The 22743-nt window shown below is 34.5% G+C and overlaps 1 protein-coding gene across 1 annotated transcript in view; it reads left to right on the forward strand.

Annotated features, from left to right (window-relative positions):
* pan (transcription factor pangolin) overlaps nucleotides 1-22743 on the forward strand; it is a 377320-nt gene that overhangs the window by 312345 nt on the left and 42232 nt on the right. The window contains exons 7-8 of the mRNA XM_085953736.1: nucleotides 12414-12537; nucleotides 21188-21275. Of these exons, the coding sequence (XP_085809862.1) occupies nucleotides 12414-12537; nucleotides 21188-21275 (212 nt within the window). The remainder of the gene's footprint in view (nucleotides 1-12413; nucleotides 12538-21187; nucleotides 21276-22743) is intronic.

Below are 22743 nucleotides of genomic sequence, written 5' to 3' on the forward strand. Positions count from 1 at the left end.
TTTATCGTATATTAATTTTCTTTCTGATTGTTTTATCTCTTCTGAGGTTGCTGATCTCTACGTATTTTACCACGTTTTTATCAGCTCGTATTCTTTTTTCGTTTGTCCAGTACAAATTTTTCTTGTTTGTCCCAGATTTGTATTGGACGGTTGAAGATTTTTAACTAACTTCCCGACTAGCTAGACAATTGAAACTTTTAGAATATATCAGAACACGACGACATTGCATTCTTTTAATACTTTTAATACTTTAATATTTTAATACTTTTTGAAAAAAATCTAAAAAGTAAAACACTATTATTCGTTGCTAAGGGTGTCCTAGTAACTAAATTATTAATATATACGTGCGTTACTATGGAAATCAATATGAAATGTCAAAATGACATTTCAGTATTTCTATCAAGTACAAAAAAAGTATTTATTAATACATAGAATTGTCAAGTTTATAATATGATTCAACAAAAAAAATAATTTTAAAACGTGGTATATAAAAAGTTCTTTTTATCTTGTTATACCTTTCTTTTCTTGTTTCACCTTCTTTTTATCTTGTTATTACCATTTAACCTGGTATAATAAAACATCGCGTGAATACTTTCAACACATTATCCACCTGTCGCAATATTCACGTGTTTGAACTAACAGACAGTTAACTATATCAATGTTATGTGTTCCCTAGTTAGACTGACTAGTCAACCGTATTGGAGGGTTTCATTTCAGTCTCAATCCCTTATCAACTTCGACCAACTTACTATTTTCTGTCGTAGCAACGCGGTTGTTAAAATTCTTGAAAAGATTATAATTAGGGGTCGTGTAAAATGGCACGATCGACAGAGTGTCGTATTGGTAATTGGGAACGTCGGCGATGTTCCAAGGATCTCTGAGGGATGGGTCGGAGAAACGTACAATGTTAATAACCTAATTATAATGGGTATTTAATAATAATGTTATTAATTAATCAACATCTCTCCTTTTTTCTAACGATTATTGAATTGAATAATTATTAGGTATATATTAGGTAGTTATATTAATACGTTCTCGCAGCTGACTTAACTTTCTAGCCATTCATTTTACATATACTTCACATCTTTTGCAAACTTTCAATTTACTTTTAAAAGTAGCGACATGACAAAACTTCCTCTCAGAAAAAAAGAAGTTTTGTTGGCATCAAATTCGTCTTCTACATAAAGAGGTAAACATAATAAATGTACATATATATCAATTTAAATTTCATGTTTGAATGTATTATGGTGAAAGTAATAGTTTTTTTTTAAATTTCATCTATTTTACTGTAGGTAGGTACATACCAAAAATCTTAACAGGTTTTGACGTGAACGCAGACGACATGCATTCTAATTTCAAATTACGTTTATTTAAAGTCAAATAAAAAAAAAAATACAAAATTCTACCTTATCAGAAAGCAAAATAAATATACCAAATGAGTCTTGAACTCACATTCATCACAATTCAGACGGCGAACATTATCGATACAGTTGGTAATCATGCGACAATTTCCTAAGAAATTTGCATTTGAGGAGTTATTTCAAATTCCGTTAATATTGTCGATCATCTTTTGTAAGTTTAAATCATGATACTACTTTGATTCTTCTCTCGTAATTATAATTTTAATGTCCTTGCAGTTTTGATTTTTTTTTCGACGAGGGAAGTACCTACCCACTTATACAAGATTTGTGAATGGTACATCATTTATTAATCATACATGAATTGGACAACCACATAAGCAATCTCAGAAACATACCGATGGTTGTGGGTTCAAGGTTAGGTACTAGATAATAGGTATATGTGATTCCTATTGACCTTTCTATTGATTAAATTAAAGTAAAAGAAATTAAATTGGAGTCTACGGCAAGAAGAAAGTTTCATCGGCACAATATTATTACCACCTAATAAAAAGTTTATTTTGTTTTTACGTTGGTACCTAGAGCATAGCGAGCTTTCAACCCTCTCGCTGCGGAGCGGTGCGTGCACTTGACACCCAGTCTAATTGCTTGTTGCCTTTGTTCTTAACTGCTTTACCTACTCTAGCCAGCCTCTGCTTCTCCCGCTCGGCCAGAATATACGAATTTAGAATATTTGCGAGAGGGGAGAGTTACGGGATTGCTAAGCCCCCAGGAACTTCAAATATTTTTTGCAAGTAGGTAGGTAAATAAATAATAAGGCATGTTCAAATATATAAGTGAATGTTTATTTTATTTAATGATAAAATTCGACGATTAATATTATTCATCGCTATCACCCTGATCGATTCTCTGCTGAATGAAGTCCTCTCTTGGCTCCTTTCATAAATTTTGTTCCCTTATTCGTTTTCGAACATACACTGCATTTGATGTACCTGTGAGCCTTGGATATACCACTTATTATATGATTATTATTTGTCCAGCGGTTGTCCACTCACCGAGCGACATATTTATCCTATTGAAGTTTCATTAGCTTGGCGATCTCTATCACTATTGGTATTCTTGTCTGCCTGCTTATCCATTGTTTTTTGTGGCCTTTCCGCGCAGTTTTGCTAAATTATAGAATCATGGACAAATCGTTTATTGTTCAGTCTTAGTGATCATGTTAATTTGAACTGAAGTTTCAACCGATACATACCTATAGCTATTGACTTAAAAACTGACTTCCTTAACTTTTCTAAAATTAAAGTCGGTTTGACACTGTTGGGCAAACAATTATACCACCTCCACTCTTTGGATGCACATTTTTTACTTTTTTTTAAAAGTCAACTAATATTTTATACAACTTCATTTGTGACAGATGGAATCCCAAGTCAACATATGGAAGCAAAGAACTTTCATGAATAATTCTTTTTTGATTTGAGAAAAAAATATTCTGTTTTCAGGTTCATTTTATACGCGAATAGGTTTATTTAAAAAAAAATAGTTTTTTTGTATTTCAAAAGTGGAGCCCAGCTATATTAATATTTTGGTAAATTCCAAAATAACACCTACAATTTTATATATTGTTAAGATTGATAGAGATTGCATATTCCCGTGTGCTGAAAATAATAATATTATGTTTGTACGTATTATTACGTGAGTTTATTACGCCACGTGAGTCAATAATGTTTTGGAAACTACGGGTAGACTAAACTTGTTAACTTATTTTCATTTATTTATTTTTTAAATAAGAGATTTCCACTATTTATGAATACTCAAGAGCAAACTAGGAAAATTAGTAAAAAAACAATTGAACATGTCGAGTTTAGAGCATAAATTTAAATATATATACATATTTAACATCGTTTTTCCAACGTTTCTACAATTTATAGATAATTAAATAAGTACATACCTAACCTATTTATGCGCTATATCGGAAAAGTTGCAAAGAGCAGTGTTGTTAAGATATCTAGAGTAGGTATGAATACTCAAGAGCAAACTAGGAAAATCAGTAAAAAACAATTGAACGTGTCGAGTTTAGAGCATAAATTTAAATATATATATACATATTTAACATCGATTTTCCAACGTTTCTACAATTTATAGATAATTAACTTAGTATATACCTAACCTATTTATGCGCTATATCGGAAAGGTTGCAAAGAGCAGTGTTGTTAAGAAATCTGGAGTAGCTACAGGCCCGTGTGAATATTCACTACCGTTCATCCGGAAGCAGTCTGAGTTCCATAGAGGGCCAATTGAAGGGATGATAAGCTGCCAACTTCAACACAGTGCCTGCCGGAGGTACGATTGGCTGTCATTACAGACGCAAATACTTCCTCAGATTAGAGGGTGCTTGGTACGACGACAGCTTTCCACCTCTACGATGCCACCCTTGAGAGGCTAATCGCTCTACACAGAGGCTTTCAATGTGAAAATTACATTTTTTCGCAAACGAGTGAATCAGCCATATTAAATGTCATTATCAACCATAAATACATTGTAAGTTATTTAAGTTAAGTTATATGGCCGCGCGGCATAAGCGTCGGCCTATAGCGTCGTGGGTCCCAGGTTCGAATCCTGGGTCTGGCAAATACACATATTGTTTTTTTTAATTTGCCTATGCGTCAGTAAGTAAGTGGCTGACATCCTTTTCTCGTAAAAAAATCTGTTAATACAAACCTCCACTTCACTCTGTGGAGGCCCATATAATCTTATTAGGATCGGACATGGTCGGGGAAGTTATTTTAACTATTGTTATTATAACAGCTTACTTATTTCAACATCTGTGGCTACGTAGGGTCCATTATGTACCATTGTATTACTGAATTTGTCCAGCTAGGCGCGCACACAAGGAGAGGGGGGGCTTGGGGCCAATTAACGAATTAACAAACCAGAAAACATTTTAATTTTTTAAATTTAATACACATAACCTGTGTGCGATTCCTTGAGGTGTTACCGTCTAAATACGTGTCATCATTCACGAGTGCTAATCACTCCTCTCTACACATTCTGTCCTTGTTCTTTCGTTGTACAAAAGAAGTATCGCCGCGCTTTTCTTTCGTGCGATGTATGCGAAATTATCCGGGGGTGTATCTACGTATCTCTGAATGCGGCGCCAAATGAAATAAGCACCGCCATCGTCGGCAAGGGGGGCATTACACACTGGTCCAGGAGCTTCAAACAAACCAAAGAAAAAATACGTATTTATTCATAGTGGCTTTGAAACAAAGTTTTTGTTAATTCTATGATATTTAAGTAATTTTATTTTCGTGCTATAAACCAATCAGAACGATCCAAAGACAACAACCGAGAAATAATAGTCAAACAAATTGGGTAACGATAGGTTTCGATAGTTATTTATTTTCAAAAGTAAGTACCTATATATTGTATAGTCAAAATGGCGTTAGGGACGTTTTTACCGAGTTATTTACGGGGTTAGATGTTAGATTATTTAGATTTAGAATGTCACCCAAAAGTGCGTTAGCAATAGTTATTTTGTGACATTGTTACAATACTTATTATAACCAATACCTTTTTTTCAAATTGCTCTCGTTACCATTCTCGATATCAAGGACATACTTAAGATTTAGCAGTTACTCTGGTAATCTATTGTATATTATTACTCTATTTCTACCGCACTAAACACAAATGCATTGATAAAGCAAGTTATGTTTATGTAGCAAATACTGAATAAAAGCGTTATCCTCTAGTTTATAGGTTATATTAAGAAATTTATCTTTTAAATTACCATGTTTTATTAATATAATAGTAATATATATCTATATGCATTCCACGTGCTTTTAATTCGAATGATGGCTTATTGGTGGTTCCAATTGACGTTGGTCTGGTTTTTTGTCCAATGATCCATACGCAAAAGAAATCGACTTTTTTTACACCTTCCTCCACCCGCCGTGTCTGTACAGCCGTGGATTATGCACAGCCGCCTTCCACAGCGCTGTATGCTGTATTGCGACATAATGAATATTTAATTGCTCACATTTCGTCCCGAGCGGAGCCGCACGGGACCGATTATTTGCAACCATGCACCATTAAATTTCACCACCATCCCATTTGCGTTGTCAACGGTTGATCATTAGGCTAAAGGGGGGTGGGATATGGTCACCACGCGGCGCATCCGAGGATTCCTGTCGTTCGCTAGTATTCTTGTATCTTCCCAGATCATATCAACGTTAGGAATTATAATGACAAACAAACTTTTTTGTTGATTTCGCAGAATAGTTCTAATGCTTTTAGAACATTTAGTGGTACCAAACTGAAAGGTATCCCTAACTCTTATGATGAAATGGAGTGTTATATTTAGCATGTAAACACGAATGTAATCAATAAATTAACCCTATATAGGTACTTAGGTACTTGACGTGTTTGATTTACGTCTCGCTCTCTCTCTTTTTCAAAACTGAAACAAGAAAGTTTGATGACTGAACAATGAACAATCTTACATAACGGAAGCAGAAACTTCTGAAGTTCTGTATGTGGGAGTAAGAATAAGGCTATATTTACTTGCATCGCCATAATAATTATTACTGCAGATTATGTGTTTGTATGCATAGCAGTAGTTGATCTTTGATATTGTACAATTGCATGAGGGGTGAAGGTGTGTGAGTGTCACACCACACCTATATAACGAAGTTTAGGGTTGCCATACATCCCGTTTCACTTTCCAGTCCCGTTATTAATTTCGTCCCGTATTACATATTTTTAAACAAAATCAAATTTATTTAATCGTATGCTAGATAAATAAATACCTGAAATTTTTCGGAACCATTTTTAGCAGTGTCAAGTAAGTTAGCTGAAGCTTTGCGAATATTTTCTTAATTCCAGTCTCCAATGAAAATTTTGAAATTATATTTTTCTTGGTGGCAGGTAGAGCTAGACGGTTGAAAGGAACAGGGTACCAAGATGTATATTAAGGTAGCAAGGGAAACGGTAGAAGAATTTTTGCTCTATAAGTAGAGGCAATTATTGAGGATGACTTGATGTGAATATTGATTTTATGTTAACAGAAAAATAACCTATAAAGTCTGTCAAATCAACAGAAAGGTGCGAAAGGATAAAAAAAGATGGGAAAATAATTACAATGTCTGCATAATGCGATTTCTGTATTTTCAATTATTATTTTAATAATTTACCTGTATTTTACACGATTTATTTCCGACGTCCTCTAATTCATCACTGTCCCGTATCCTTGATCGAAATTTATGGCAACCCTAACCTAAGCTTATATTAGGTATAAGCGGGTTGGTATTGTTTCCTACCAGCTATCTTCTTCCTACTCTTATTTGCCGCTCGGCGATTGTTCATTCCGCGCATGTTATGTCTCTTGGATCCCAGACAAGGAATGTGTCATTTGCATAACCTCTTCATCGCTGGATATTCTTAAACACAACACGATCTTGTATATCACATGATTTTTGAAATTATTTTATTATATTTGTTGATGTATAGCCGTCTAATATAACAACATAATTAAATATTAAAAGTAATAATATAAGAATAAAATAAATACGTGTTCAACTCTGGCACTGGCTGCGGCGAATGCTAAATACTAATTACTGTTCTATGTTCACTTGTGTGTACGGCGTGACACCAGTCAGTACTCGAAGGTCTGTTCTAACCATTGATATACTACTAGATGAGCAGTTCCCATACAAGTGTCATTTTAAAAGTGTACCACAAAAGATATTATGAATATCGTCTTATAATATTTCCTTGTAGGTATAATGCGTTAAGACCGATAACATGGATTCTCGAATTTCACCCGTATTGCCCTGGCTGTAAAACTAAATTTGCGTTCTTGGAATAGTGAACCTAAGGGTGCTGCAACGCAAAGCTGACAGAGCAAGTCGTCATGCGCTGACTATTAGTTAGAGTAAGATGCAAGCTAGATCGGGCTTACCCAGTAAGTTTTAACAAAGGCCGACTCGCTGAAAATCGGGCGTCATTTTAAGAAGCATATGATTCATCCAGTAGTATATCAATGGTTCTAACGCGCTCATATAAAATGTAATCTGTTAACTCTGTATATTATTATTCATGAAGTTGATAGTAAATAAAGTTAATCATATATATAAAACTACGTTGATAATTTACGATCCTTAAACGATCCACTATTCGCAACAATATTATAATTATTTTCTGATCCAAACGTATAGGTATTATATTCAAATATGGTTACGTAAATATCTGGATCGGTGACATATTGATGGGTCAGCGGACAGATAACTATGCGTCCAGTTTTGTATTTGAAAGATCTGAACCAATTGAAAATCGATGGTGAAATAGACTCGATATTATATTATAATGAATGAGACAATTTTTCAAGTCACCCATTTGGATGTAGGTAGGTATAATATTTTTAATACATGTATGATGCAGACGGGGTTTTTTTGTATAATAGCTAAATATCGGTAAAAAATGGACTTCATTAATTAACCCAGGGGTGGGCAAACTGCGGCCCGCCGGGTATTTTTTTGAGGCCCGCCATCATTAATTGTACTTCTGATTACGAATAACTTTTTTATAATTTTTTAAAAAATATTGACAATAGATTAAAATTTGAAGAATTTGTTGTTTCGTAAATGTATTATCTCTGTGCGTCTTCCTTACGTCTCGTCTCACACTATGTAACCACTATTTTCTACGTTGAACATCGTGACACATTTAAATACTTTTAACTCCGCGTTGCAAGGAAAAAAAATATATGCCTATGATATGGTAAAAAGTTTGAATGGATTTCAATTAAAACTCTAGTTATTCCTTCGACAAATATCAAATAACAACGTCGACCACTTTCCAACTTTGAAGTTGCTGAATAGGTATATCAGAATATAAATTTGAAGAATATGGTAAAATTATTAAAGCTCTGAATGACGATTTTTCACAAAGATTTGGTGACTTCCGAAAAATTGAGACAAGTTTAGCAATAGTACGCGATCCATTTTCAATAGATATTGATAGTGTACCGACAGAGCTATAACTTGATATTATTGATCTGCAGTGTGACACCGATTTAAGAGAATTGCATCGTTGTGAAGAAATCTCCAAATTTTTCAATGCCCTTAATTCAGATAAATTCGACCAACTTAAAGATTATGCAAGAAAAATGTTCATTATTTTTGGATCAACCTATATATGTGAACAAAAGTTTTCGATCATGAACCTCAATAAAAATTCTTTACGATCAAATATCTCCGATGCCCATTTACAAGCAGTTTTGAGAATATCAACTACAAAATTAACACCTGCATTTAAAAAAATGTTAAAAAATGTACAACAGTTTCATTCTTCTCATATTTTTTTTTGTAATGTTTATTTTTTGTGATAATAAATAGTGTATATCTAAAAACGGTATTTTACTTGCGGCCCGCCGCTCATTTTGAATTCTTGAATTTGGCCCTCCATCCAAAAAGTTTGCCCCCCCCCTGAATTAACCCGTTGTTAAATATTTATATTATATTTAGTTATTGAACTAGTTAATGATGCCTGTTGACTGTGTGAAAAGAGAAGTTTTTATAGTTATGTGTACGTGTAAGTCAATGTCAATATAGATAATACCGAAATTACACTATATTGATGTGGCATTATTTGATTTTATAATACCTACGTATTGTCATTGCCGAATGCAAAATTATTTTTAATTTTGAATTGCTTCAATGGTAAAACTGACTACCTAATTCATGGTCATTTTAAAAATCTATAGGTATATCACTAAATGTCGTATTTAATTATTAATATTAATTTGATTAATAATATATTTTTTTTAAATCTTATTATTTTTGCCCACTTTCACGATTTTCTCCAATACAAATTCCCATCTATTCAATTGTAACTTGGAAGTTCTGGCAGCTATACTTTTCCAAACTAGATTGCTATCTTCCTACACCCACCTCACAGTTTTGTCAATAAAATTATACTACCGTTATTATATGAATACATTTCATAATTATTATTATTAATATCCTACATATATTTGAGCGAAACACAGTAGTGAATAAGTACCAATAGTAGTAATTGTGCTTGTGTCACCTTAGCCAACTTTGTATGTATAAAACTATTCTGTCAATATGTTTTAATTGACAATCCAATAAATTTAAATGCTATTTTTTGATTTGGAACTGCGGTTCATTCAAATTTGGAAAATAAGAATGACATTGCTGTCGACTAACGTTGGTAAAGTTGCGATTGACATATAATTATTCAAGTAATTAACGGTTCGATTCATTATCATCTCCGATTGTTGTGTAATTAAACTCAATATCAGGCGCTAACGAGTTAAAACATGTGTGTACGGTATACGGTAAGGTAGTGCGTTACCTAAGCAAAGGTCTGAGGTAGGGCCGTCGTTGCCGTGTCGTCCGTATGTAAATGGTGAGTTGTTGCCGCCCGGCGAGCCTGTCGCGCCCTCTATGGACCGACCGATCCCGAGACAACAAACTCTAACAATCCTTCACTCTTAACGAAAGTGGTTGCAAACCAATCTCACACCAGCTCAACAATAATACTTTCTCAAAGATATCTTTCTGATCATCATATGATTTTTGACGGATCTCATGTGTAGAAGTTGTCATACCTATCCAAAGCATGTCTACGTTATTGTTTTGTGGAAATTCTGATGAAATATCCAATTGAACTAAAAACTTTGGGAACACAAAATATTGGGAAGTGGGTTGCTTTCTCGCTGACGCTGTAACAAGATTTAAAGCTGTCTGAACGAACGCCAATTAACCACCGGTGGCAGCGATTGAAATCCCGTACGCTTGTCCCGTAGGAAATGTAGAAATCAGTTGGCGGGGTATGCGTGCGCGGGGAATAGAGGGTAAATACAACCAATAGCCGCAGGAACGGGCGCCGACACTAAATCTCGAGTGTAGAGCAATAGGTTAAACTTAAACATGCGTTGAAGAATATTAATATGTTATTTTTAATTGAATATACTTACGTCTGTATCATAATATGGTTAAAATGTGTTAAGTGAACGAAACGAGCATTCAGTATTGGTAACATCTGAGGACGCTCGAAGCGCGTTGTATTTTTTGCATTTTATTGTCTCACCGTCATAAAGTAAACCGAATCCGGATTCAAAGCCTTGGGTTCATGTCGACTAGGTTCATATTTATATCTTATTAATCTGAAGCCTAACTACACGAAAGTGAAGTTCAAAACATATTACTAAGGATAGTGATACAATTTTGTAACAAAGTTTCGCCCACATCTGTCAAAAACCGCAACCATTTCAACTCAGCTTTAGATCCTCAATCATTTAATTCCATACATTTTTAACTGTACAGATATTGCCAAGATACATTCAGACACTTGAATGGATAGTAAATACTGTTTAATTTATTACTATATTCATTGAAACCATTTCTATCACGAAATAAGTATATATAATATCTTCGACTTGTATCGGAATCAAAGTATGCATACGATTTATTTCCGATGTATCTACTTTTAATTTTAATACTTACCGGCTCGCATCCTCTTATTTCTGCATCTGCAATTGTACCGATAACTTTAACAACAGCAATAATTGAACGTCTGCCTTCTTGGATAAGATAAACCAACTCCAAATACATAGGAACGCAATCAAGTATTGCGAGCACGGTACATACCCGCCGAATTATTTCTTCTGGTGTTGTTTTCATTATCTCCACGTAAATTAGTAACGAATACGCTATCATACATAATTGCATTGGAATCATTAACGATAACTTTTAGTGTACTGTTTGAAATTGAAGATTCGTGTGTAAAAGGGGTGTAGGTGTAATATATATATTTCAAATTTAAATACGTCGTGACGTTTCCATGTAGTTATATCAGTATGTTTGTGACTACTAGCGGCACACGTAATGCCCCTATGAAATTGGATAAAAAGCCTTAACCAACATTTTCGCAATTTTGTTGAAATCGGGACAAATCGGGAAGTTGTTTCTTTTCTATAGTTTTACAGCAGTGTACGCTAAATACCAGGACTATTAATATTATGCACGTTTTAGCGATAAACAAAAACCTGTTGGTAATGTCATTCTAAGCGGATGAAATCGTAACTGAGTATATTCAGTTGTGTAAATTAAGTAATATTGTGTTTAATTTTAATTAATAAAACTATTATTATATATTATTTAAACACTTTATTTAATTAGTGATGTATATGCAGAAATATGGGCATTTTTGTCCCTGAAACTTTTGAATAAATGATTTCCTAATAATCTAATATGGAGTGAAGGTTTTTTTAATTTTAGAGAGTAGTGCATTCGTCAGGTCGAAATGATGTTTGTCTTGAGTTTGCTTGTTGGCATACAATTATATCAAATAAAGAGTCGAGAATCATAAAAAACCTTCAATTTTACATCGTAAAGCTCATCTCTCAACAACATTTATTTAGAGAAGATTAAATTGTCTAATCTATGAGCAGAGTTCATCTAATACCCACCTAAATAGTTTGGAATTCAATAATCCACCGGACAATAGCCCCCTATATAAAAAAACACCCAAACATCAACCTCCCGGTTGAAGAATCACCCCCCCCCCGATTTAAAGTAAAAACTCTTTAAATAAAATTTCTAACAATGAATACAAAAAAAATATATATTACAAAATAAAAATTTCACAAAAAAATGACAATCGAATGTGGGTACAGATTTGAAATTATATCTAATTATACACACTTAAGAATAAGCAGGACGAAAAATGTATTCATTTAAATTTTAAAATATTGAAATCTCTTAAGAGTTTCTATTTTTACATGGGAGGGGCTAATTACCTCCTGTTTATTACTATATCAACGTGTGATTGTTGAAAATTACATTCTTCGCATATAAAAGAAAATATATAGAAAAAAAAATATTTATAGGTATCCAGAATTGTATGGTCATTTCTTTGTTATTAGTTGCAGTGAATTTATATTGCTATTTACAATTTGAATATTGAATACTTTGGCTTACTTGAACCATTTATTAAATTAATGTGTGTGTATTTTTCCATTTCTTGCAGACATCGAAGATGGGCCTCGGCGCTGCCGGAGCTTTACCTTTGTTCTGTCACAACGGGGACCTGGCGCAACCTCCTCCTGCCCACATGGGGATCCCACCTTACCAACTAGACAAGGCGGCGATAGGTCAGTACCGAATCAATTCATATGTATATGTTATAATTATTTTCGCCCCACATTGTGGAGGCCGTGCTACATCGGAAGGAAATGTAGGAATTGAAACATTAATAAATTAATATTAGACTACATATATCATTAAAGCTGAAAAAATCGATGCTATTCAATGTATAATTAAAATTCTTCTATTATTTATTTTTACGTATTTTTTACGGACAATCAACGATAAAACCATGTCACAACATAAAAAAATGTAGTAATAAAGCAGTTGGGATACTCCGATCAACATACTTACAGTAAAAACAAAACAATGTTTCGGTTGGTCGATGGTGTGCGTGCGGATGTTTACCCCTACTAGTGATACTAAGTACCTGGCAGCCGATGTACTCGTAGCGCTGACGACGGTATACGACATACGTATTCGTACGCATACAATCCACAAACCGAATCATTGTTTTGTTTTTACTGTACATAGTTAAATTTTGGTTTATGACGTAAAAATGTGAAAATGACACATTATACTTTCAGTCAAGAATTGTATCTTCGTTCTGCTCTTCTTTACTGTACGCTTAACTGAAGCAGTACATACTATAATTTGTCTTCATGATGTATCTTATAAATTCGATTCCTCGTTTCCACATAATGAATAAAATTCTGGCGCTTAAAACCCACTCATTCAGGGTCGTATACGTATTCTTTGTTTCCATGAAACTTATCCTAAGTTTTCTCCGGTAAACCCCCGCCTCGAAAGCGTTTATTTTGTTAATCATTGCTTGATGGTATAACGTTTAAATTCAAAAAACACTTAATGAAATATCGGATATACTTTCGTCCAGGAGAATAATGGCATCTGTCGCTGATGAGACATGTTTTAGATTTTGAAATTCTACACGGCGATTGTCACAATTTGAATATACGGCAATTAGATCTTGAAATATATGTTCCTGTGGGAAAGCATTGAGTGATGAGGGCGATGAAAATCACATCCGAATCCCAATGAGCGGTGTAGAATGTGACACAGATCTGGCACCCTGCCAATCCGTGCAGCGATATTATGTCGTCCAGCCGAGTGCGTACTGCACAGAATGCAAAGTGTGCATGCCGCGCGTAGCGCCACTCGCCAAGTATTCGATTAACAATGACGATAGTGCCTTCTCCCATCCACAGGATTTATCGTTGGCCAAACATCAACACATTGACAACAGTTTGAATTAATCGGAAAGTCAACGAAAGTACGGAAGTTATGGGTATTATGATTTAATATCGTCACTGTACAGGCCAATAATTATTGTCGTACTTGTTGTGATTTGCATACTCTTGCACGAACTGGTCAAGTATCATAAATCCCAAAAAAATATTTCATATCAAAATAATTCAAAACTATTTTTTTAAGCCATTCACTTGACAAAAAATATTCCAGCCAAATGCTTTAACCCTTTAAACGTAAGCCACTGGACGTGTCAATAAAAGAAAATTCACAATTTATAATAAAATAATAAATAAATACATAGTTATATAAAATAATAAGTAAATCCATTGCCCACTTTTTTTTTCACTTTATGAACATTTTGATATTTAAAGATTACGACAATTGGCTTGGAAAGTGACGATATTATAATCGCGGATCACGGAAAACGCTCGCGGCGATTCCAGCAAAGAAATACAAACTCTTTACTAGTGTTAACTAACAATTTTTGGTAGAAAAACTTAGTTACGTTTTAGTTAGGTAGGTACTTCATTAAAATAAACCCCCAAAATATCAGTTCCGTTTCCTTCAAACAGTCATAGATTTTGTGAATAATTTAGTTAGGTACCTACTAAATTAAGTATTTGGGTATGTACTGGTACTGTTGGTAATGTAGCACACATCTCAAAATATGCAGTAGCAAGCAGTCAACAGTTTCGTTATAACCCCCCTGGATACCAGCCAGATGAATAGTACTAGGTCTCACAGCAAGGCAGACTGTATTGAATAGCGAATATCGATGGTAGTGCTAGTTACTGATTGATTATCATCGAATGCAGTGCGGATGCCTATTGGCAATAAACGAAGACTTTCGATTGCATATTATTTTGTTCTAATTATTACCATTTATTTCAATATGCAACAATCATTATTTTCTACAAACAGTTTGCCATACTTATTGCGTTTCAAGTATGAGCAATAACTAGCACTATCATCGATTTTTAATATAGTGGACCCTGTCTCAAGAACGGCATTCGTGTTGTGAATCTCAACAGTGTAGTAGTCAGGTTCGATTGCCTCGCACTCGCGGAAAACATAGCCTTTTTACTTGACATGGGTAGTTATTTATATATTGGGATTTGTTGTATTATGTGACACATATTTTACCGACATGCTCGATAGCCCGGGGTGTTCTTTGGTCTCGACAAAAAGAGATCTCGACTGGGCCGTGTCCGGAAACTTGTACGTATGCAGTTTGCCGTATCACACTCTACACCGTGAAATGTTGTATCGGAAATATATGGCCGTATATGAAAGACCGCCAAACCTCTTTGGGTCGTAAAGTACTGACATAAAATTCATGTCTAAATAAAACACGGTTCTTGTCGGTTTTACACTTTACAGGAAGCCAGCAGCAAACAAATTTTGAAAATAGCCGATATACTGGATTATGTGTTAGGTTAGGTTTTCATTCTTGAATTCATGAATTTTGGCCAATATCAGCTATGAGAATTGAATTAATGTTCATATTGAATCTAATAAAATTGGAGACTGTATAGTATACGGCCATTTCTTTCCGATAAGAAAGCTCACGGCGAACTGTGCTACGGTGAAATGTTTTACGTACTATTTACATGTAACCCCACTGGGCTCTGTTATTTTAGATTATCTTGTAGTTCTTTACAGATGTTTAGTATCGCCCTAACTCCGGTTATAATAGTGTGGTGGTTATGTTTAACTACCATATTTTTTCAGTTGCGTATCTAAGCTTTTTTATATGGAAGTACTCCAGAGTCCAGAATCCACGGTTGTTCTAAAATCTAAATTCTCTGTAGGTATTTTGTTGTACTATTTAACCACTGCTAGACTATTTTTGTTCTAATACCAAGCTGTGCAAAGTACTTTACTTATAAGTAGCCAATTCGTCATCACAAAAATAGAGTAAATCATAAGTCCACCATTCCCAAATAACTTGTGGCTGTCTGTCTGCATGTAATAAATAATATTCGCAAGTACCACAAAGTGTGCTTCACATTCTGTCGTTGACTGTCGCGAGTCCCGCTGCAATAAATTATTTCGTAATTAGGGCTAAGCGAGCGGGCCGAACGAGCCTGGTTTCTGATGAAATTATCCAATACAGCCGTGTAAAGCAGTGGTCTCCAATGGTGAGTTCGCGTACCCCAGGGGGCGTAGGCCAAAAAGGACGACACGAATTTCAACAATAATTATAATATTATAATAATTATAATATTATAATAATTATAAAACCGAGTAAGTATCCCAATCCAGTAAACTAAACCTGGTATCGAATTAAATTAAACTTGAACCAGACCTTCGTATCGTAGTACCCACAGAACAGATAATAAATAGAATACCGATAGGCAATATTCAATACGCCGCATGGTGAAGCAGGCTTTTGAATGTGTGAGTGTCCTACGAAAATGAAGCACGCATTATGCACGTGCAATATTGTGTGTAATACACCAACATTAAATGAGGGTAAATGCATAAACCGAGAGCAGTTTTTAGTATTCGACGTAAAACGTATTCTTAACACGTGTGAAAGTTTAACCCGGATTCTTCCTTACTCGAGTCGGTTACCTGCTATCGCCTTACCCGTTGTGTATTTCAGTTCCCATTATTTCTGAGTTCCCTGGTAGTACCTATCAGAGAGCATCAAACCAGATTTTTTAGATAAGTAATATTAAACAAATGAAGTCCCATTGTTCTCAAAGAATTGCATTGAGACAAAGAAAATATATCTAATATGCCTATAAAATAAATAATATATCTTAACTCACTTTGGCCTAGTCCGTAAAGTGGCCGTTTTATATACATTCAAACCTGTTTGTTGCGGGTTCGAACCCGCGGCTGATCTGAAAATGTATGTCGTTCGTATTGTCGTATTATCAGTTGTGCTTGGCACACATATTACAAATCTAAACTTATTAAATTAACAATATAGCCATAAGTAGGTACATACATTATAATTGTAGTCAAATATTAATAGCATGTCATTTGCCGAAACGAATGTTTTATCTCTCCTTCTCGTTGAGAGTATCTATAAATAATATTATAAAGGTGCTTTTAAATAATATAATAAGTATCCATTTTTTTACGTCCATAAAATATGTGTCGAACAATTGGTGAAGGGAAGCGACAATCATATTCGTGTTCGAGAAGTGACAAGCTATTTGTGAGTACTATAACATCAATACCATGGAAATTTGCATTTTCCCGAAAGTGTTCATTTTCAGTCTGGCTCTCAAGTGCATAATACCTATAATATATTGGGGGTACGCGCTATTTATTTTTTTCTGCCACAGGGGTGCTCGGTCAAGGCGGTTGTGGACCACTGGTGTAAAAGAACCGCGAGCGCGACGATGACGCAATCGTCATTTCAGGAATATCCTGCGATGAGCCTGCAATTGACTGGGACAAGTAGAAATCAGCTAACAAAATAGTGAAACCCTCTGATTTCTACATCACAATATGGATATATTTCTCTGCGCCATAACCTCAGTACGCTTGTACGATTCCCCTCACCAGGGTTCACTGGGCTCCCCAAGCTCGTGCCGTTTCGCGTAGAGAAAAAAAGCCGGTCTTGCCATCTTTTTGCGAATGAGAAAAAAAACATAAAAAATAACAAATTAATAATTTTTTTTTTTTTTTTTTTTCACAAATATACATATCCACACAAGCCTGGTGCATAGATCTATTGAAAACGAGATAGCAGGTAGGTAGCTATTAGTATGGCATTTACACTGACTAGCAGAGCAGTATGCTAAACTGTCCGTTATGTAAAAATATCACCATGGTGTGTTCAGTATTCACGGCTCGGAATTGGCTTAAATTTTATGGCGAATTATTTCATAGAATTTCTGTATTGAGACACTCGATCTAGTTACTTAATCTGAGTATACACACTATGTATATGACCTACATTTTTGACATATCATGATACAACGTTTGATTGTAACCTGTACATTTTGATGTAAGTTAACACTGTTTCTCTGGATCCTCTTTCCCCTTCCGGTCGAATAAAAGTAGCCCCGCCCCATGAGTGGTTGGGTTTTTCCATCCTTAAGATATGGCCTGCTCGAAGAAGTTACACCAATTTGTAGAAGACAAATACAGAGGAATCTCTGTACAACACGTGTAGTTTATTCATGGTTGTACTTTCCGTCCCACGTGTCATCTTCGTCGCATACAGCTCCGCACACCATTCTCAATCCTTTGAACGATATCCTACTTTCGTTGTTTTTTTTTTATATAGCCTGATTCTCTGATGCATATGTCAATATGGGACCTATGGCTATGGGTAACTTCTTGGCCGATTTTGTATTGAGGAGTGGTGCGTGATTCCAAACATATAAATTCGTACCTGTTGATCGTGATTAGTAGCATTCCCTCTTATTTTTCTATGGTGTGTGTGGATCATAAACTCATATGAGCAGTAAATGTTTATAAAAAAATATGTGCTGGAAATATTTACTATTTTTGCGTATATAAATAATAAACTCTTCAAATTTACATCCAAAGTACCTACATATCTAACAAGGAAAATGTTTTTCGAAGCATATGCGGCTTCTTAACGTAACCTAATTATAAATAGTATTTACAAAGCGCTTCAGTGATAATTACTACTGTACTTACTACTAACTACTTGTTAATTTCTTCGCAATTAGATAAGACAAACATAACTTAGCATTAGTGGTTAGAGCACATGGGCGCGAATCCCAAGGGGTATGGGATCGAACCCGCCGGGTGTCGGAATTTTTTCAAAAAGATTTTTTATAGTGTATATATTTCTTCTAGTTGTTTTCAAATTATGTTATTATAGTATTTGTTCTATAATTTTGGACTGCGTAGATACCTACTATGTGCGATGAAAAATAAATAATTGAAGAATTGGAAGAAAATACCTACTATAATTTAGAATTTCGGAAATTTGAAAACAATTAGAAACGACGATGATCCTGACGGTCGCTCCACTGGCAGACTATCTTTTTGTTTTGCTTGATTGACTTGAAGTCCCATTTTATTGATAGCTTCTTTTCAATCCGCAAAATGCCTTATGCGTGTTTACGGCTAGATCGGAGTTTGCCACTGTATTATATTGTTTGTTTTTGATTACATTTTTTTTTTTAAATTATTTTTCTCGTTTGATGTATATTTTCCTATATAAGAAGCATTGTAAAAAGTTGTGTTCCTTTTTTCTATACTCAAATACTGTGTACATATTGTACCTATTATATTATCGAGGGCGACTTTCTCCGAATTGGCGCATGATTAAAAAATTTGCCGCGGTGTACAAAAATAGAAAATTCAAAAATTCTTTTCGCGAAAGCTCCACGACGACGTGACCACCATGACAGTGTAAAAAGCATTCCGGGAATCGGTAATTTCCGGTCGGCGCTTTTGCGAGCCGTCCCCTTTACCGGCGCGGCGTCCATTTTCATTAACCCCTTCCCTGCCCTACTATTACGAATAAGACGTCAGGCGAAACATTGCGGCGTCGCATTCGTGGGATGAATTGAATGAAAATGAATTTTATTGATAGGTACTAGACGCAAAAATTACACCGTTTAAATTCATTTAATATTGGGGATTCATTTGTAGCAACCACCACTAATTATTCATGAAGCCAGTTTTAAATGGCTTATTATATTAATATGTGTCAAAATATGAGATGGGCTATCCTGAAATGAATCGTCGAAACGATTTTCAATATGAAAATTAATCGTCATTATTCACGGATCTACCGAAATGCAGATGTTTCCAAGATATGTGGATAAACAATCACAAATAATTTATACGGGTGACATTTTGTATGATAAATTCAAAACAAAGATGGCGACTATAAACATGCCGCTATGTTTCAATTCCGATCTGTTAGAGATATTATTTTTGCTCTCACTATCTAGATATCAACTCAACTAAACACGATCCAGGAATTCCTGGATTAGTTCCATTAGTGGTTTAATACTAAAATTTTAAATATATAAAATAAATAGAAAATACTCTATTGTATTTAATTAAATTATTAGGGCGTAAATATTGTCTAGCCACCAAAAGCAACCAACTAAAACATCATCAAAGTATTAATGTGAATAAAATTTGTCAAACATGTGAAAAGATCTTGTATATTATATTATATTTATGCGATTTTAGCGGAGTGATTACCCTTTGGAGAGTTAAGTGTATTTTTTGACTTATTGCTTTGGCTTTTGTTGTAGTAGGTATGGAATTTTCTCTTATGTTTTGCTTAACGTTTTCCACCTTTCTTAAGTAATATTAAATTTTAATAGTCGATCAGACCGTGACACAAAGGCGTTAACTGCCCGTCTAGTGGGCCACCCGTCTGTTCAAAGGATTTCTTCGAAGTAATAATTTCAAATCGGTTTAAATTTTTATAAATAAATTGTAGATACTCCGTCGTTAACTACGGTCCGCTTCAAACCCAGTTAAATTTGCACATAAACCATTGGAAGAATTTTGTATGGGATGTACGTATATTTAACAGAATTTAGTTTAAAGTATTTCTTAGGCTTGGAAAAATAAAATACTAAATAATATTATCACGAATGAAAAAAATGGTTATCTCGGAATCTCGCAGTATAATTATTAAAATAACGCTCACGGATATGAGCATACTTTTGTACGTAGGTACATGATTTGTTTTATAATTGCTTAGTCGGAACTGCTCCTGTAAATTTTCTATAATATTATATTATTATCTAATATAAACTATTATGATAGTTATATATTATTATAATAGGTATCCTATAAATTTTTGGTATTTAGTATCTATATTATTAACTGGCGTTTAGGTACATGCCAGGATTCCATTATAATTACTGAAAAAAGTTTTTTGTTAATTAATTCTATTATAAGTTATGTATATTGACAATTTATGTTGTCAGCTGTTTCTCCTCATCCTCAGTAGGATAACTGTTATCTTAGTTCGTGCAGAGGATGTTTATAGCGCGAGACATGTCAACAAAACAGAAACATATAGATACCTAATTAAAAAAACAATTTTATTTCCATACGTAAAATACAATATTCACTATTAAAACAAAACATAGAACCACTTTACTGGAGTAAATATCTTTGCTGCCGTCTTCTATCAAAGATTTGTGACCAACTTGGAGTACGTCTCCATATCCTGGACCAGTCGTATCAGATGCCGAACGCCTTCGATATTGAGCCACTTATGGAGGTTGCGTAACCAAAATAAGAGAATCTCTTTGTACCTTACCTACGCTGATGCTGTCCTTTACCTCCCCATGCAGTATCAGGAAAATATGGCCGATGTTATGCGGTGTTCCTGCGTTGATGGTTTTTTTTTTAAAACGATTTAAAATATATCTATTCGTCGAAATCGCGTAGGGCGTAGGCTATTGCATATTAGACATTATTCGTTAATAAATTATTACAGTTTAATGTTTATACTTTTTGTTTTTCCAGGTCTGACGAGACCAGCCATGTATCCGTTCGCTGGTGGAGGATACCCATATCCAATATTAGGCCCTGAAATGTCGCAGGTCGCTTCATGGTGAGTTTTTAACAAGTTCATTTTTTATATATATATATTATATTGTTGTACGTTATATTCGCTATACATTTTGAAGAGAGCTACCCAATAGACAGTTAGTTGCCAAAAGCTCTTCTTTATAATAAAATAAATTACCACATTGTGTGCTATTTCGTGACTGGATTGAAAGGATAGAAACCACCAATAACTGCTATATTAATCTATGTGTACATATCACAAATCTTCCAGAATTTAAACAAACTCGATGGTCTGTCTGTCGTGGGTGAGACTAAGCCGGATCTCTCATCTAAACTCGTCTCGACTGCAACACGTCGAATAGGGCTTGCAATACCGAATGAAAATGTCAATACCGGTTTTTCGGTATTTATTATTGGATACCGGTATTAGTTAAACCTTAAAAAATACAAGAACTTATCAGTACATAAATATAGCTATTAAAATCTCTTCATAAATATTTTATAACAAAAACCTACATACATGTTGACGTTTAAAAATATATTTTAAAAAAATGTACTGTAGAACTGGTGAATTTTACAAATAATTTTAATACATTGATAATTTTAATTAAAGCATTTAATTTAAATGCTAATAAGCCCAGCTGCATTATAGAATAATCATTGATCATTTGTCACGGATGTTTTCTATTTCTAAATAATATGATAATTCATCGCGACAATTATATAAATAGGTAGGTACATAATGTGATCGGTTTTGTTTTATTATACTTTCACCTCTGTTGGATGCAGTCAATATTTGTATTTTAGCAGCGCATGACTTATAATTCATTTTCAAAAACGTAAACGAGTGTACTTTCTCAATACCAAAAATTTCGGTATTTTGGATTTTTAAAACCGGTATTTCGTTATTGATAAATACAGGAATACCGGTATTGCAATCCCTAACGTCGATGTGATTTTTTTGGTTTTCACAAAACACATGTAACCCCTGAAGGTACCTTCGCACACTGCTGGAATACATTTTAGTTTAAAAGAATAGCTGGCGTCGCATGCAACAAATTTCACCCGACATGCAGTGCAGATATAATCTCAAAATGTCCGAAGTAACGTCACTGTCCCGTCATGGCCTCGCCTATGTGCAGTTTTGATTTATTACCATATTCCTGTCGCGATTTTTTTCAATGTGCGACTGGGCTAATACTACTACTAGTACTATGTTACGATGGTTACGGACGTTTTAGCCGGAATCTACGTAACTACGAATTCCCCGACTATTTCAGGTGCGTATATGTACTTACCCCAGACTCACACTTCTAACTGTCGACGATTCCTAGAAGTTATATGTGTTTGAGCATAAAGTCTTGCGAATTTGGCCCTATCTGAGAGGATTACAACTGGCGATGTTGCTATAATCATGAGTTCTACAAGCTCTGTTATAATGTGCCCGACACTGTCGGAGTGTGAGAAAACCACGATTTCAGTGGTATATAGAAGAACTTGCTGGTGCCGAT

This window comes from Rhyacophila brunnea, unplaced genomic scaffold, assembly GCF_057557595.1.
Source record: "Rhyacophila brunnea isolate RB1 unplaced genomic scaffold, BYU_Rbru_1.0 scaffold_4, whole genome shotgun sequence".
NCBI classification, from domain to species: Eukaryota; Metazoa; Arthropoda; class Insecta; order Trichoptera; family Rhyacophilidae; genus Rhyacophila; species Rhyacophila brunnea.